This window comes from Caretta caretta, chromosome 4 (genome assembly GCF_965140235.1).
Source record: "Caretta caretta isolate rCarCar2 chromosome 4, rCarCar1.hap1, whole genome shotgun sequence".
Taxonomy (NCBI): domain Eukaryota; kingdom Metazoa; phylum Chordata; order Testudines; family Cheloniidae; genus Caretta; species Caretta caretta.
The window spans coordinates 106,362,923-106,382,229 of NC_134209.1; the positions used below are offsets into that span (position 1 = coordinate 106,362,923).

Consider the following 19,307-nt stretch of genomic DNA (forward strand, 5'->3'; position numbering starts at 1 on the left):
TTAGCCTTCCACATCTAGGATACTGGTTTGAATCAAGGCTATCTAGGTAGAGGCTGAAAAGTGTTTATTATTTGATAATCCATATGAAATGAATCTAAGGTCTCAATCCAGATCTTAGTGGATAATTGTCCTCCTCCAGATCACCAGCACAATTGGCAATCTCAGCAGAGAGGTTGGGGATTGAGCTGACATGAAAACTAAATTTTGTGCCTCCTCTAGACATAGTGTACTTCCATGTCCTTGTAGGGAAGTGTGTACTACTGCTCTTGCACCCCTCATGTCTTTTTCTCAAGAACAGTCAATCAGTGACCTCGCAAGCACTGAATTCACTTGTTTTTTTAAAAAAAGCGTTCTCCATTCTGTAATACATTAAAGAAGAATTCAGTGTTTATTATTGCACCAAATTTAAATACTGCCAATGACATTACACCATTTCTTTCATGTTTCCATTCATGTGGCAATACAGTATGTCCTTGGCATTTGCTACACGTATTTGCTACATTGTTCAGAATGAAGTAGTTAGCATTGCTGGCATTTACATTTAAGCATTTAATACATTTCATTGTTAATACCCATGTAGGTGAATGGAAGAACTGTATAATTCTCTTTGGTCTTGTTCCAATCTGTCAAGAAGCAGACTCAATAAGAGTCTCAATTTTTTTAAGCTTCTTTGCGGTCAGTATGCAAGTAAGTTTATTTTTAAAAATTAAAGTTTAGATTCTGGAGACCAGCAAATTCCTTGGAAAATACTAGCTCTGTAGATATTCCACATGCACTCATTGCTGTTTTTCCACTTCATCATCTGATTGGTGGATTGTGAAAAGAAATTTAGAAAGATTTTAATATCCAAGTTATACAATCCTTGCCACCTTTTTCTCTCCTATTCATTTTTCTGGACCCATCTCATAGGACTCTTCTTATGAGAAAAACTCAGTCCATTTCTTAGTGTAATACTTCTGCCAGGTTGTACTGATAGTAACAAAGCCCAGGTTCAATATCTAGGGTTTCCACTTAACATTACAAAACAGATCTGGCTTGAGCCCCCACCCAATAATCTGGAAAAACTAAACACCATCCCTGGGCACCTCTGAGAGGCAATACTTTCCCACTCACACACACAGTCTGTGTATAAAAAAAGAAAACTTTTATTAAAAGGAAGAGGGAACTCAGCATTAATTTGAGAAAACACCACCACAACAATTCAAAAGTGTGCAAACCACAAGTAAACACCCACCCCACAGTACGATGAGCTGTGTCCTTTGCCTCAGTTTCCCACCTGCGATGTGGAAGTCTGACAGACTAATGTTCCCTTAACACATCACTCCTCTTCCCCTCTTCTGCATGCCATTCATAGATGGTTGTCCAAAGTTAGCTAAGTCCCAGAATTCAGGGGTGTGTTCACATGGGTTCACTTCCCACCCCAAAAAGGGGGGAGGAGGAGTCAACCAATGCTGCTGCTCAGTGCTGCTGCAGCTGTTATCGCTGCTTGCTGCCACCTTTGCCTATACTCACGGCTGCTGCTTGCCGCTCCTGGAATGTCATGTTTTAAGGTTCCAGCACTTAGCCCCGTTCTTAGTGATTTCAGCTTTTAGTGATTTCAGTGGGTAGCAGAGAACCTCACTGCTACTGCAACCTCTGCATTGTCTTTCACACATCAGGTCTAAGGCTCAGCCTCTAGACCTGCTCATCAGTGATTTCAACAATAGCAATGACTGAGCAGAAACAAGGACTGTCTGATCAACTCTGCCTTTAAACACAGGAGAGGCAATGGCCAAATGGTATCTAGGACTCCTTAAACAGAGTCCACACTACCTCTCCCCATTCCTTCTGCCTTTCACTTGGCTTTTCCACCACTGACCCCTGCTTAGCGAACAGGGTTAAAGTTAGGGTGACCCTCTCAATCGAGGGGTGCTAAGTACAGTTCTGCTGCCCTTTACTCATACAATAAGGAAAACAACATTTCATTTTCCCTGCATTCAGTACTAAAATTTTAACTCAAAACATCCAAAAATTATCACTTTGGTAAAACTGGTCTGTGACCTACAAAGCGTAGGTCATCATCATCATCATGTTCCCATTATGCTTCTGGCGTTTAGGGCAGCGACAAAACTCCTCCACTCCTGTCTGTTTCTGGCAAGTCTTTCAATATTTCCCCAGCTGTGCCCCACATTTTTCAGCTCGGCTTCCACAGCTCTTTGCCATGTTGCTTTCGGGCAACCTCATTTTCGCTTGCCTTCAGGTTTCCATCTTATTGCTACTCTGGTGATGGAATCAGTTTCCATCTGAAGCATATGGCCAATCCATCTCCAACACCTCCTGGCAATGACCTTCTGAGGTCTTTTCCCCCAGTTCATCACTAGATGTCAGAGGAGAGCTCATTCAAACCCTTCTTACATCAGTGTAGGATGACCACACAGTTTCATAGAGCTATAGGGCCTAAAGGGGCCACCAGATCATGTAGTGTGTCCTCTGTATACCACATGCCATTATATTTCTCCCAAGTACCCCTATGATAAGCCCAAAAACTTCAGTTAGACCAAAACTTTCAGTCCCCAGGAAACTAAATATTGTGTGTCACAGGCAGAGAACAAGAGAGACCAAGATACCACCTAATGTCAGAGGCCACTACACTCTTGCATCAAAGCTTAGCATTCCTAATGCTGTCAAATTGCCAAGAAATCTAGAGGAATGTTAAACACCGTTCTTATTCTGAAGATAGTTAAATTAATTAGTGTGCCTTGTACATAAGAGGTATACGCTGTTGTTCCCCACCCAGCCTCTTCCTTTATATTAATTTTTACTGTCCCGATTCAAAATTTCTATTGCCATGTTAGTTTATAAGCCTCAATACAGCTTTGTTTATTTTATTTATGAAGCTTCTTGATTATTTAAGTAGATGACATTAAGCTCTCTAGAATGTAATTTAGATGCAAATTAAAATGCCAAAATATAGTGGTGTTCTATGTTAGAGGTACAAAACCAAGCATTTGTATGTCAGAAAATTTCAAAAGTTGTGTTTTCTCCACTATACTAACTGAGCCATGTTTGCGCATCCTATATATGTCATAGTATGTTTTCATAATCATTAAGTACCACACCAAATAGCCAAATGTCTCAATGAACATTCAAAACATTTGGATAATTGGGAGCTGCCCCATCAATCTCTTAAAGTTTGTTCTTAGGATTCTTCAACCCTGAATTTTAACCATCAAAACTTGCTGAGGCAGCTTCCATGATTATGGAAAGCCAGCAGCTTATCCAAAACTCTTTGCTTTTGTAGTTTAGGATTGAGTTGTACATTAACTCTGATCCTGCAAGCTCTTAAATTCCATAGGACTTATCGAAGTTCTGCAAGACCAGAGCTCTACATCTTGGAGGACATATTGAATCTTTGGATAACTGAGCTTTTGGATATAAATGTCAGTTCACGTTTAAAGCTTGCATGTACTATTTGGGGGTTGGCAAAAAGAGGGCTAGGGAACATTAGAGGAGTAATATGATCCTTTTTGCTGTTAGGAAAGGCCAGAGGAAACATAACTGAAGGACATAAATCCACACTGTGTAGAGGTCAAGCACAGGAGTTTATTACGTACAGCGCTGATGGAGTGTCACCTCGCTTATTAGGCTCAGAGACACTGTCAATCAATTGATTACAATGGAATATATGGATTTTCCATGGGTGGGGAAAAGTGACAGGGTAGGCAGTCCGACAACCCCGGATAGGTCTAGCAGCAAGACATGATAGCACAGTAGCCAGTGGTCAAAGGTTACATAATGTCTCCGCCCATGGTCTTAAATTAACAAATTAATATTTAATTAGTACTTTAATTAATGTATTAGTATAAAATATATATGTTGAATTCTGATTTGGGGTCCATAGGAATGAAGTAGCTCCTTTGATTGTCTAACAGGTACATATCTAGGGGTAAAAACAAAGAAACAGTAAAAGTATATGGCAATAAAGATTGTCTTTCAAGTTGTTGATTTGTGTTTTTAAGGCAGGCATTGGTCCCTGGGAAAGGGAGGTGGGAGGAGGCCATATCTTATACTGACATGCTTTAACCTTTCATAAACTCAAGGTTGGATGTGTGGGAAGAACATCTCCCTACAGAAGAAACTAACAGAAACAGGGCTTCTTTGTTCTAGTTGAAACTTTGAATAAGACACAATTATTGCCCCCAATATCTGGCGTTTTGCTGACCAGGCATATCTTAGCAAAAGCAAGGTTATCTTTGGTTATTCTGCTTTCTCTTAGTTTTTGCTAGGCCTCTGACCTCTTGACCAAACTCTGGACTTTGGGCCTGTACACAAATCCATATACCAGGTTATTACATCAGCAATGGATTTTAACCCTTGAATAACTATTTTTTGAAAATTTAAATATATACATTTTACCTTTTTAAAACTCCCATGTTTTGGGTAGAGGGTATCTACTCCTTTAGTTCCCTTTAGCTCCTTATTGATGAGTGAGGAGAAAAAGTCCCTGTTACTGCTGATATTGAATAAGAAGACAAGTCAGGATGGGGACAAGAATTTGTCACAATTCTCCAGAGACCCATCACTCCTCGGTACAAGAAATCCAGGCCAGAATGGCTGTAAAAGATGATTGTTGGAATTATTTGAAATTATTAATATGGGAAACCACCAAACACTAATTTAACCATAAATTCTTAATTAAATCCAAAGGCTTATACAATTGTTCTACATATGCCAAAAAAGCTGAAATAATAAGCAATTTACTACATCCAAACAATAACAAAATATTTATAAACATTTGATCAAGATACTTACAAATGGGCTAAACGCAGGGATGCTTAGACCTATATTGGTAAGTGTAGCAGAGTGGACACCCACTGGGGCCCAGAGGGGTTTAAGATAGCCCTGGGAGAGGGCTGGGGCAGGGGAAGAGCTGGGCTGATTAGCATAGCAGCTGCAGCTGGGGGCCATGCCCCAAACATTCCCAGCGGGCCTTATAAAAGCCAGGGAAGCCAGGAGCAGAAGAGCACTCTCTCTCTAGCTTTGAGAGGGAGGGACCTGGCTGCAGAGACCTAGTTCGGAGCAGGGCTGGGAAAAGGCCAAGGGAGCTCTGGCCTAGGAAAGCCCCAGGCTGCAGGCCTGGGAAGGTCTATTAGGTGCAGGGGTTGCAGGGGCAGCCACGGGTAGGCAGAGGCAGCAGGTCCAATCCCAACCTTGTCTGTGATGAGTGGCTCATACTGCAGTCTGCCCTAGAGCCTGGGGGCTAGCAGGTGACTGGCAGGAGCCTACGACTGAGGCGAGGTAGGGATAGTGCATAAGGACAGAGTCTGCATACAAACTGGAAATAACACCAGCAGATCACTTTGTGCATTCAAAAATTCCCAAAATCCATAAAAAAGAGCAGAGATGCATATTGCTATAGATTACCATTTTCATGTCCAAACACTAGAACCAGTTTGCACTCAAAAGATGTTCTCGGAGCCTGTTGGAGCTCTTTAGGTCTCAAGAAGTCTGAAGGTGTTTGAGTGGTTATTCCTTGACTTTAGCAAAGCTTTTGTTACCGTCTCCCACAGTATTCTTGCCAGCAAGTTAAAGTAGTATGGGCTGGATGAATGGACTATAAGGTGGATAGAAAGCTGGCTAGATTGTCGGGCTCAGTGGGTAGCGATCAATGGCTCCATGTCTAGTTGGCAGCTGGTATCAAGCAGAGTGCCCCAAGGGTCCGTCCTCGGGCCAGTTTTGTTCAATAACTTCATGAATGATCTGGACTGCACCCTCAGCAAGTTTATAGATAACATTAAACTGGGAGGAGGAGTAGATACACTGGAGGGTAGGGATAGGATACAGAGGGACCTAGACAAATTAGAGGATTGGGCCAAAAGAAATCTGTTGAGGTTCAACAAGGACAAGTTCAGAGTCCTGCACTTAGGACGGAAGAATCCCATGCACCGCTACAGATTAGGGACCAAATGGCTAGGCAGCAGTTCTGCAGAAAAGGACTTAGGGGTTACAGTGGACGAGAAGCTGGATATGAGTCAACAGTGTGCCTTTGTTGCCAAGAAGGCTAACGGCATTTTGGGCTGTATAAGTAGGGGCATTGCCAGCACATCGAGGGACGTGATCGTTCCCCTCTATTTGACATTGGTGAGGCCTCATCTGGACTGCTATGTCCAGTTTTGGGCCCCATGCTGCAAGAAGGATGTGGAAACATTGGAAAGCGTCCAGCAGAGGGCAACAAAAATGATTAGGGACTGGAACGCATGACTTATGAGGAGAGGCTGAGGGAACTGGGATTGTTTACTCTGCGGAAGAGAAGAATGAGGGGGGATTTGATAGCTGCTTTCAACTACTTGAAAGGGGATACCAAAGAGGATGGATCTAGACTGTTCTCAGTGGTAGCAGATGACAGAACAAGAAGTAATGGTCTCAAGTTGCAGTGGGGGAGGTTTAGGTTGGATATTAGGAAAAACTTTTTCATTAGGAGGGTGGTGAAGCACTGGAATGCATTACCTTGGGAGGTGGTGGAATCTCCTTCCTTAAGGTCAGGCTTGACAAAGCCCTGGCTGGGATGATTTAGTTGGTGATTGCTCCTGCTTTGAGCAGGGGGTTGGACTAGATGACCTCCTGAGGCCCCTTCCAACCCTGATATTCTATGGTTCTGGATTTGAAACTCTAACAGGTGCAAAGATCACCTTCCAAATATGAGTGCAAATGGATGCACTTACATCTTCCTGAGCATGAAGACTTTATTCAGTTTCAGTACTACTGTTCAGAGCCTGTGGGTAGCAGTGAAATTGTTGAGTCCTGTCAGTGTCATTCTCCAGAAATCTAAACATCTTAAGACAGGAAATTAACAAAAAGGCACTCAAACAAACAACCTTAATTATTCCCTGTGTCCTTTAAAATCAGTTTAAGCTAATGTGGGTCCACACAAACTAAAATACCTTACTCACAATCTCAAGGGGTTTTGCATGGTGTCTCTTGAGGACAGAATTAAGTTTTCTGCTCAAGGAGAAACTTAATTATGAAGAGTAACAGCAAATAATGACCAATTAATAATAATAAATTAATTTTAAAAAAATCTTCAAATGTAGCCTGTATGCAAGAGTTTGCTCAGTTTTGACTTTATGGGAAGTTGGAAGAATCTGTGACAAGGCAGAGTTAAGATTGTTTGTTTGGATACCCTCACTGTGCATTTCCATAACTTAACACATTTAGATTTGAGTTTAACCGTAACTCTTCCTGGGTTTTAAGATAATTACATTTCAGTAATATATTTTACACTAAATTACTGATTCATTACACTCAATCTTAACTCTATTTTAAATTGTTTTGGTCTAGGAATATAAACAGACACACACAAACTCATACAGAGAACAAAAATTACAGATAAGAAAACCCATTTGCTCAAATTTTGTGCTTAGCCATTAGTTGTGATTTTGTGAGTGGAGAACACTTTTTTTGGTACACATTGAAATTTTTTTTAATAACATTAGGATTTACATTTTAAAAATTTCTTGTACGCTTGTATACATATGAGCCCCAGTGCATATGTGCAAGTCAGACAGTTGTGCATGAATGCTTATGCAAACCCATCTTGTGTACATGTTGTACGTTTTGTATATGCATTTCAGGCAAGTTGACATTGTGAAACATTTGAGCCTAATATTGTAGGTTTTAAAAAAAAATCTGTAAATGTTACAATTAAAAACGGTAACAGGTATTTCAGAAAATCAGCTTTTCTTCACACAAGTTAAATTAAGATTGATTAAAATAATGCTTAATATTAATATTGTTTTTGAAAGTTTTATTTCCATAGTTTACAGATTGTGAGCATGAGATCATTTGCAATTTATTACTCTGAAAATATTAATTCTTCATTTCATTGCCTGCGGTGGGACATATTCATAACTTGAAAATTAAATAGTTAATTTTAAAAAAATAGTTCTGATTTTGTCTTGACATATGTATGTCCAATTATAAAATAAAGATTTATACTTTTTATCTCGAAATATCTGTTTTATTGCCTGCTAATTTAAAGTATTAATGTGGTGAATGACAACTATGTTCACAAATGGAAGAGCAGTGTTTGGCAACCAAAAATCCCTAGGATGGCTTGGGCACAAAGAGGTGACAGTAAAAGGAAGCATGCTGGCTGTTTTATTCTTCGTATCTCTTTCTATACAGGAATTTTTTGTACTATGACATTGACAGCCTCTCGTATAGAAGTGCTGCACAAGTATAATATCGAATGGCACCACTATGACTTGACCAAGTAATAAAATAAGTTGAAGTAGTTCAAGACCAGTTTGCATTCGTGCAGTAGGTTAGCATCAGGGATTTTTTCCCATTTCACTATATTGATGTAGGTATGCTGGTACAAATATTCCCAGTGTAGATAAACCCTTAATATATTGTCTTGTCTTGTATTCTTGAAGCAAGGGGCTTTTGTGACATGCACCAGTGAGTTTTTTTCTTTTATCTGTCTATTCATAGTAAATTTAGCTTGTTAACTACGTATTGTTAGCACTACACAGAAATGAATCTACACTACGTGTAGTGTAGAAATGAATCTACACTACACATGCATCCGACAAAGTGGGCATTCACCCACGAAAGCTTATGCTTCAATATGTCTGATAGTCTATAAGGTGCCACAGGACTCTTTGCCGCTTTTACAGAAATGAAGTAATTTCTAATTATGAATTGCTATTCTTACGGTCTGTTTACTATTTTAGGTTTAAGAACGCTCTGTTTTGCTGTTACTGAGATAGCAGAAAGCCAATATCAAGAGTGGCTAGATGTCTATCACCGAGCTTCAACAGCTATACAAAACAGAGCACTGAAGCGTGAGGAGAGTTATGAACTAGTTGAAAAAGTAGGTGGAGATGACTGGTTTTAGTTATGTTTTTGTCATATAGTACATGAAGTTTGAATCGTCATTTCGGGGTGAGACTTGGACAAATTAATTTTATTTATATAGTATGATTACCATAGTCTTCAAAGTTTAATTCAGAACATCATCTAATGAGGTAAAGACTTCTACTAATTCTAATTCTAAAGACTTTATTATACACTAAATGGCAAGTAGGTTAACCATAAAAAGAAGTTTTTGGGGGGTTTTTTTGAGCTGTATATTTTCAAGAATTTATAAAAGCAAATACTGTGTTGATATATTTAATCCTCTGTTTGTTAATCCTTTGATTTATATCAGAGGTCAACATAATTGTGTTTTTGTGAGTAATAATTATCTATCTTTTCTATACTCTCCATGTAACATCAGGGCATAGAGTAACTTTCTGAGGTGATGTAGCACACTGTATGGTCTTTCCTCAGCTGCCGGTAATTTGTCTTACTGGGTCTACTAGTACCATCACATATTGTCAGACATGATACATATGTTTAGCTGGTCTATTTCTAATTAGTTAGGCTAGCCTCTAGATTTTTATGTGCTAATTACATGGTGTGTATCTATTTATACTATATAACATTTCAGTCAAACCTAGGTGCTAGTTTTGCCTGCTCATTTCTCACTAATGGTGGAATTTTCAAAAGCAGCTAATCAACTTTAGAACACAAGTCCCATTGAAAGTCAAACGTTGTCTAGGGGCCTGACCCAGCTGCTACTAGAGGCAATGGGAGTTTATCCTGTGAACTCCTAAGGTGGGTTTTTTTTAATTGCACATAAGGGAACTAAATGCTCAACTCCCCAAGGCACTTTTGAAAATGCTTCCCCCACACACCATATTAACCTCTCCCACTCTCCATGGCATTTCTTTACATAAAAGTGGACGGTGGAAGCAAGTATGCATCCCATTGCATTTTGATAGTAAATGTTTTTCACATTTCTATTTGCGGTGTTGTAGCGGTGTTGGTCCCAGGATATTAAAGAGATGACGTAATGAGGTGATATCTTTTATTCGACCAGCTTATGTTGGTGAAAGAGACAAGCTTTTCAGGTAGGAAGAGCTCTGTGTAGCTTGAAAGCTTGTCTTTTTCACCAACATAAGTTGGTTCAGTAAAAGATACTGCCTCGCCCACCTTGTCTCTTTGACATTCCGTTCAGGATTTTGTTGAACTGTTCTAAGTGGTTGAAGTAAGGTGGTGTTAAGGTGTTTCTCCTTGTACTTTGTCCCCAGAAGGTAGTGCTTCTTTATTATACATTACTAATATTGATGGTTTTATGGGGAAATTGTAGTAAAATAGTGCTTCATGTATTGCACGGGTAGTTAGGGGTGGGAAGCGGGAGGATGAAACAGGCAGTTTGCAATGGCTGCTCCTCACAAGAAAGCAGACTGTATCATCCCCTCCCCCAGCAGCACCAGACAAAAGCCAGTCATACAACCCTACAACACCCTTCTCCACTCCCATTACCCAAGGGCAAGCAGTAGTGGGAGGACAAGTCCCAGACTTTGGACCCAGATTAAGCATGTGATTCCCTTCCCCTCATTCCCCACTATTCCCTGTAATATGAGGAAGATAGGGAGGAAAAGAAAAGTGTGAAGCAGCAGCCCCCACCTTCCCATAGGTAAAGAGATGGGTAAATGGACAAGGAACATGGAATTTGACTCAGCAGCTCCTGGATGAATTCTCCACCACCCTAACCTCTGATTAGAATGTGCAGTTGTGATAAGTGTACAAACAAATTGGGTGCTTATTTTGCACATACATTTGAGTCTAAAACTTTTAAAAATTAGACTCCTAGAATTCAGAATGCTGAAAGCTGCTAAGGAGCTGGCCAGGAGCAGGATTGTCCAGTACACTGTCCTTGCTCATTCCCTTCCTCTGCCCAGACTTTCATTCTTCAGTAGGGCAGTGCCTATAAAAACTCCAACCAACCATCCTCCCATACTTCTGAATCTTTTTTTTTTTAACCACAAAAATGCATGTGGCTCGTCTTTCAATACTGCTGTGCCCCTACAGTCTCACTGAAATCAGTATTTGATTCAGGAGCTGATTATCTTTTAAAATCAGGCCTATTTTGTTTAAATGTCATTTGCCTTTTTGAGGGCTGCATAATTATCTGAAAATCTTACAAGGAACAGCTGAATTACCTTTTAAGTCTTTGCTTATTGGAACTAACAAAGGTTCTTCTTTCAGTGGTCTCTGCATATTCCCACTTGTGGGAAATGGTGCCCCAGGCATCAAGCTGCAGAATTTTTCTAGTAAGCAGAATATTGGGGCTACTTGCTCCTCCCCTTCATGGAGGATTCCAATGGTACAGAAGGGTCCCAACCATCCTTCAGTTCAAGTGCTTGCATTTGCCCATTGCACTGTAGGTGTGTGTATGCCTCATGCACTAGCGCTGGAGAGTTTTCCCTATCAGAACCTGTAGGGGTGGCCCCGCCCACCTCAGAGTTCCTTCTGTTGCAAGCAAGAGTATAAAGGGCAGAGATGCCCCAGCCCTCCTCTCATTCCTTTTTACTGTCAGTGATTGAAGCATTGGTGTTCCCTATGAACAGTTACTCAATCTGCATAGCGGTACTCAAAACATTCCTCGGAGTTTTTTTTCTTCTATTTTTATAATTTTAAATTCTTTCTTTTGACTTGGTCCTCCTTTTGGAGCTTTTCCAGTGCAGTGGGGCCCTGGACCCTACGTTGTACCAGGGGACTTACGCCGAGGTCCCTGGAGTTCCAACCTTGTGCGGACCGTAGGAAGTCCATGTCTGTTAGTGACTGTCACTCCCACTGCCTCAAGTGTCTGGGTGAAGGCCATGTCAGAGATAGGTGCTCAATCAGTCGTGGCTTCAAGATTCAGATGAAGCTGAGGGAGAAGCACCTCCACCAATATATCTTCATGGAGGCTGCCCTTAGACCAGTGTTGGATCCCCCTCAATTATCTATGAGAAGATTGGAATGAATAGGCCAATCAAGCCTGGGGTCTAGTATCATCTCAGCCCCACTGGGGACCTATTAGTTGTCTTGAGGTATGCCTCTGGCATCCAAATCTACATCATCTCATAAAAATAGATCTCCCAGGAAGGATGCTTCCCCCACCTGCTATGAGAGGCCAGTGACGGTTGATACCAAACAGCCTCCCAAGTCCCATGCAGTTGATTCACCATTGCCAGCTTCGCAACAACCATCGGTACCACAGCACTTACCACAAGACCAACCCAGGGAGCAGTTTCCCATGCCTCTGCTTCAAGCCTTTTCTTCTTCTCTGGGTGAGGCCCTGGTACCAGAAGCAGCATTCTCAGTACCCACTGGTTGTAAAGTATATCAGGAGTTACTTAGGAGAATAGCAATCTCTCTAGGCATCCAGGTGGACATTCTCCATCCAACTGAAGCAGGGAAGGTGTGTCCCTGCCTATTAACAAGGCTATCTTGCAACTGTCCAAAGTGATCTGGTAGACCCCATCCTCCATTCCTCTGGTGGGCAAGCCAACAGAAGTTCCATTCCCTAGGACAGAATTCTGGTTCTGTCCTAGGAATTTCAGCAGGTCCATCTACATCCCACCCCCAGTTCATTAGTTGTGGCCATGGTGAATGCAGGAAGTCATCATCACTTAGGCTTCCTCCAGGACAAAGATGAGAAAGAGCTTGATCTTTTTGCCAGAAAAACTTAGTCCATAGCAACTCTACAATATCAGCTTGCTAATCATCACATCTTATTGTCATAGTATGAATTCTCCAATTGGGAAGCCATATCCCAGTTTGTCACCAAGCTGCCTGAAGATACAAGGGAGCAGTTCCAGTTGGTTGTGGCTAAAGATCACCTCACTGCTTGTTCGGCTTCCCTAGATGTGGTGGATTCTGCAGCCAGGGCCAGTGTGACACCTGTGACAATGCACCATTCCTTTTGGTTGCAGTCCTCATGAATTCCTACAGAGGTGGAAAAAATTATTGAAGACTTCCCTTTCCAAGTGTGTGCCTTGTTCTCTTCCAAAACAGATGGGGCTTTGCACACCCTAAAGCATGAGAGAGCAGTTCTGAAGTCTTTGGTCCTCTACATCCTGATAATGAAAAGGACAAAATATCATCCTCCAACCAGCCTAGACAGCAGTACTACCTCTTGTGTCAGGCTCACAACCTAAGAGGAGGCAAATGCCTTCCACTTCCTCAGGCTTCAGGCGTCCACAGGCCTCAAAACAGCAGATTTGACTCTTCTGTATCGAGGACAGCATGCCACCTAACCTGGATCTATCTGGGCCTTCCCTGCCTACCAAGACAGGTTGTCCCACTCCTACATGTCTGGCAGTCCATCACCTTGGCCAAATGAGTGCCAAGCACAGTGAAATTGGGATATACCCTGGACTTCCTCACTGTTCCCCCCCCCCCTTCCCTTTTCCCATCCCTCTTCAGGAACCACTCTCATGAGTCTGTACTAAGAGAAGAAGTGCAGATTCTACGTTCTGTGGGAGCTATAGCAGAAGTGTTCCATCTTCATCAGGGCAGGGAGTTCTTTTCCTGATCCTTTCTAATTCCCAAAGCCAGAGGAGGTTTCAGACTCCTATTAGACCAGGGTGGGGAACCTACATCCTGTGGGCCGGATCCGGCCTGTTGTCTAATTTCATCTGGCCCACGGCAAGTCTCGGCACCCACCTGTGAGGTTGGAGCCATGAGCACCAGCTTGCACTGACCCAGGCGGGAAGTCCCAAGTCTCAGCGCCCACCTCCCCAGGTGGGCAAGTTCAATGTTTTATATTTCTCTCTCTAAAACAAAAAACTAAATTAAGATGCTTTTTACTTGCGTGTAGCCCGCAATTGATTTTTTTTTCCTCTGGGTCAAAGGCCCATGATAGAAAAAAGGTTCCCCATCCCCGTCGGTAGACCTTCGGAACCTGAACAGATACATCAAGAAGATAAAGTTCCAGATGGTTTCCCTAGCCCCAACTACTCCTTTCTCAGATCTGGGGGAATGGTAGGTGTCCTGTAAATCAAAGGCAACATATTTCCACGTGGCAGTCCATGTTCCTGGGGTTCATAGTAGGATACAACCACTATCAATTCACAGTACTGCCTATTGTCAGCCTGCGAGGGGTTACCAAGTACATGGCATTGGTAGCAGCTTACCTCCTCAAGCGGGATGTACGTGTATTTCCTTACCCAGACAACTGTCTGGTTCAAGGCTACTCCAGACCTCCATTTATCAAACACTGCATCTCTTCAACATACTGGACCAATTTTATCATCTATCCAAAGGATAGAATTCATTAAGGCAATCGTGGATTCCAAATCTGCCAGGATATTCCTGCCTTTTTCCAGGTCTCGGGCTGTATGAAACCTGCGTGTGTCCCTCAAGAAGTATCCTCAGAGTACTGTAAGGATTGCTTCAGGATCTTAGGTCACATGGCAGCATGTACCTATGTCTCCCTTCACACCAGACTGCACATCAGCACATTGCAGACATGATTCAACTCAGTATATCGACCTGGACAAGACAACCTGTTGTTGTCTCTGAAATGGTGAATGAGCTAGTCCAACATGTGTAGAGGAGTTACTTTCTCACCTCCTCTCCCAACCATTACTCTGGTAACAGATGCCTCGGCCATAGAATAAGGAGCACATCTGAGTGCCCTCCAAATGCAAGGGTTGCAGTCCCAGGCCATGCTCCACATAAACATTTTGGAATTGGGAGTGATATTTCATTCATGCCAGCGGTTCCAGTCTCATATCCAAGGCAAGGTGGTCCAGGTTCTCACCAACAACACTGCAGCAGTGTTTTATGTGAACAAGCAAGGCGATGCCAGGTCCAGCAGCCTTTAGCAGAGTAGTCAAGTTATGGAACTGGTGTATTGATCCTTCACTTTAGACCATGAATGATCTCTCAACATGAGTATTCTGTTTTGGGTGTTTCACATAGAGGTTTTTCCAGCTATGGATTATTTGTGACCCAGCAGAACAGGAAGTGCCTTGTTTCTGCAACAGAGCAGGTCACAACCAAGGGTCAGTATTGGCCACTCTCCTGTTTCTGTGGGACAGAGACCTCCATTGCCTCTGCTTCACATGGTCATTATCAAATTCAAATAAGATAGAATCATAGAATATCAGGGTTGGAAGGGACCTCAGGAGGTCATCTAGTCCAACCCCCTACTCAAAGCAGGACTAATCACCAACTAAATCATCCCAGCCAGGGCTTTGTCAAGCCTGATCTTAAAAACCTCAAAGGAAGGAGATTCCACCACCTCCCTAGGTAACCTATTCCAGTGCTTCAGCACCCTCCTAGTGAAAAAGTTTTTCCTAATATCCAACTAAACCTCCTGCACTGCAACTTGAGACCATTACTTCTTGTTCTGTCATTTGGTACCACTGAGAACAGTCTAGATCCATTCTCTTTGGTACCCCCTTTCAGGTAGTTGAAAGCAGCTATCAAATCCTCCCTCATTCTTCTCTTCTGCAGACTAAATAATCCCAGTTCCCTCAGCCTCTCTTCATAAGTCATGTGCTTCAGCCCCCTAATCATTTTTGTTGTCCTCTGCTGGACTCTTTCCAATTTTTCCACATCCTTCTTGTAGTGTGGGGCCCAAAACTGGACACAGTACTCTAGATGAGGCCTCACCAATGCCAGATAGCAGGCAATGCTCCTACTTATACAGCCCAAAATGCCGTTAGCCTTCTTGGCAACAAGGGCACACTGTTGACTCATATCCAGCTTCTCATCCCCTTGATTCTTTTCTGCAGATTTCTTTTGGCCCAATCCTCTAATTTGTCTAGGTCCCTCTGTATCCTATCTCTACTCTCCAGTGTATCTACCACTGCTCCCAGTTTAGTGAATCATGGCAGAAACTTCCTTATAGCTCCATCCTGGGCAAGACAGACCTGGTATTCAGACCTGTACAGTCTATCCTCTCTTGAGCCCTCTGAGGAGATCAGTAACCTTTTTTTTCTTTTTTTAACCACTGAAGGTGCAATGAGCTTGAGTCACATACTCTGTCCTCAAAACTTTCCTTGTTGGTCTTTTTTATTTTAACTCTGCCATTTGTGAGGGTGGAGCAGGAGTATTTTCTTTCTAGTTAGATTTAAAAGAATTGGTACCTGTTGGGCACAAATATTGTCTGTATGACCCATAGGAGTGGAAGGGCGGAGAAGGAGAAGGAAGGAAGTGGGGGAAGCTCCTCAGACCCAGTCCACCAAGTCTGGCAATGTGCAACTCCATTATTGACTTTGAACGACCACTAACCTAAGTGACTTTGTGCCCAGTTTAAGCAGCCTTCATTTTCTGGTCTTATCTGGGTGAGCATGGTGCTGTTCAGTGCACAATGCAGGCCAGCCTCAAGGTCCCTGGATTCCTCTGGGTTGACCTGATTTGGTACTGAGGTCCAGGCACCATTGGCATTGCCATGAGGCCCCCAGATCCCTCTTGGTTGATCTAATTCAGCACCAACATCCCAGCATTGTTGATAGCTCCAAGGTCCCCAAATACCTTTGGGTTCACCTATATAGTGCCTAATTCTGGTGCTGTTGACACAGAACCAAAGTCCCTGCATCCCAAGGGGTTGACTGAATTTAATGCCGGCTTCCTGGCACCATCAATTCAATGCCAAGGTTCCTGTGTCCCCCAGAGTTGACCTAAGTCTATGTCGACATCCTGGCATTGTCTAATTAACACTGATGTACATGAATCCTTACAAGTTGACCTGGTAAGATGCTGAGGTTCTGACACCATAGACATCTGCAGATCCATCCAGATCTATTGAGTCCAGTTCCTAGGATCCAGCATTCTGGAGAACCACTTTAATAAGTGGCCCAGTGCCCATTAATGTTCCTGCAATAATCCTGGGTCATCTGACTCTGTTATGGCTTTGGTACCCTCAGATGGTGTACCACTTGCCTAAAGTGGTCCAGTGCCAGGATAATGAGAATTGGTCTCCAGATCCTTCCAGGTTGACTGGGTCTAGTAGTATGGATCCAGCACAATTCACATTGATGAACCATTTACCTGGGCTAGAGTCAAAAAAAGACTTAGCCATTGTGACACTGAGATTGCAATGCCTAAAGTTTTGGTGCCTGGAAAATCATAGGAACACCACTGCAATTCACAAAGCCTAAAGATGCCTAAGCTCCCTATACAATTAATAGGGTGAGATAGGTGTCTTAGACTGTGATTCACAAAAGCCAGCAAGCTAGGCAGGGAGCTGCCTAAGCTAGTTAATGGGAAATAGTGATGACTGGAGTGTGTCATAAGCCCCAGTCCTCTTACAGAGATAGGCACTTAAGTCCAAGCTTCAAAGAGGTGCCTATTTCTGCTTGCAATTCTCAGCTATGAACCCTCTCTTGGAGTTAGGCACATAAGGCATTTCTTCCAAGAAGTATTGCTTTTATGCAGCTCAAGTGGAAATAGAATCCTTGGGTACACGTAGTTTGGGAGCAAGATCCAGTACCGTTAACTTGGGTAAACTGCTTGTCAAAATGGTTTGGTACTCAGTGTCAACAATATTCACATCCCCAGGTTTGCTCAGGACAGCTGTGTCTAATGCTGACATGACTTACTGTTTCTGAGGTATCATTTTCTTAAGGAGTATTATTGTCTACATCACTGTCACCAAGGTGCCCTGATCTGTCACAAGTTCAGGAGAATCACAAATTGTGATGTTCCAGGCCTAGCCTGAATGGCATAGGCCCCCATATTTATCTTCATTGGCTGAGTCTGGTTCTGAGAACCTGGCATCATCTCTGTTTTTATAGGTGGCAACATACTCCCCTGATTCTTTGAGAGCTATTGAATTGGCACTCCTAAAATATGCATCTACTATCCTAGTCTCATTTAAACACCATTGAGAGGAGATATCTACCAATGGTTTTCTCCTAGAGCCTCTAGAGTTAGTCAGCTGAGGCCTTAGGCATTCCTTTTGTGACAGTCACTCCAGAAGAAATCAGTAGAACTGGTCATGTTCTGAGTAGAACCTGTAACAGCATTAGTTGGCGATGAAACCTTTTTAAAGGGACAGGAGGAGAGGGAAAAGACAACTGCAGGTGATTGGGAGATGCCCACAAACACTGCAGGAAGTTATAGGGCTCTTGACTCAGTAGGGGGACGATGGGAAGACCTGTGGAGAACGCCAAACTCCAGGCAACAGGTGCTCAAGACTAAACCGTGCCCAGTTTTTTTAAACCTTTCCTCACAGGATAGGTTTTCTAAACTTTTTATTATGTTTGTTGCTTTCTTCTGGACTCTTTTCAGTTTTTCCAAATCTTTCTCAAAGTGTGGCCTTCAGAACTGAGCACAGTATTTCAGCTGAGACCTCAGTACTGCTGAGCAGAGTGGGACAGTTACCTCCCATGTCTTAGATATGACATTTCTGTTAATACACCTGTGAAGAAGTGGACTAGGCCTAAAGGCCCCTGCTGGAGGCCTCAGGGTTCTGCCACACCCATCCCAGGAAAGGAGCAGTGATGAGGTCCTCCAAGCAGGCTAGAGTGGCTGCAGAGGAGGCAAACAATCAGGGCCCAGGAGGGCTATATAAAACGAGCTGCAGAACGGTGCAGAAGTTAATTGCTGCTTGGAGCTGGAAAAGAAAGGACTGCGTACTTGGCTGGCTGAGGGAAATGCAACACAACGGACAGTTAAGTGGGGGCAGGGACGGGGGAGCAAGAGGCTCCTGGTTGGCTGCTAGGACTGAGCCAAAGACCGTTAGCTAGCGAGACTGTGGGAGCAGTGAAGATGCTCCCAGCTGGCTGCAGACATTGAGTAAGGACTGAGCCTGGGGAGGGCTGCAGGAAGATAGTATCTCCAGGGAGGAAGCCCTGGGGATACAGCCTCATACCAGGGCTGGACTGATTTAAAGTTAAAGACTGTGGATGCACCCAGCCAGAGGGGGCGCTTGCAAGAAGTGGGTGCTGACCCCGTTACAACACCACAGAATATTAGCCCTTTTTTTTTTTTTTTTTTTTTTTTTTTTTGCAACTGCATCACTTTCTTGGCTCTTATTTAATTTGTGATCCACTAATACCCTTAGATTCTTTTCAGTAGTATTATCTGGCCAGTTATTCCCCATTTTGTATTTGTGCATGGGATTTTTCCATCCTAACTGTAGTCCTATTTTAATTTCATCTTGTTGATTTCAGACCAATTCTCCAATTTATTAAGGTCATTTTGAATTTTGATCTTGTCCTCCAAAGTGCTTGCAAAGCCAGCTTAGTGTCATCCACAGAAGTTATAAGTACACTCTCTATTCCATTATCCAAGTAATTAGTGAAAATATTGAAATGTATCAGATCCAGCACAGACCCTTGGAGAACCGCACTAGATACATTCCCATAGTTTGAAATTGAACCAGTGATAATAACTCTTTAAATATGTTTTTTCAGTCATTTTTGAACAAACCTCAAAGTAATTTCACCTAAACCACGTTTCCCTAGTTTACTTATCAGAATGTCATGGTGGGACTG

General features: G+C 42.6%; 1 protein-coding gene across 4 annotated transcripts in view; it reads left to right on the forward strand.

Annotated features, from left to right (window-relative positions):
- The window catches only part of ATP8A1 (ATPase phospholipid transporting 8A1), a 249,471-nt gene that overhangs the window by 121,345 nt on the left and 108,819 nt on the right, over positions 1 to 19,307 (forward strand). For all 4 annotated transcript variants that reach the window (XM_048848472.2, XM_048848473.2, XM_048848471.2 and 1 more), the window contains one exon: positions 8,715 to 8,854. In XM_048848472.2, coding sequence (XP_048704429.1) covers positions 8,715 to 8,854 — 140 coding nt within the window. The remainder of the gene's footprint in view (positions 1 to 8,714; positions 8,855 to 19,307) is intronic.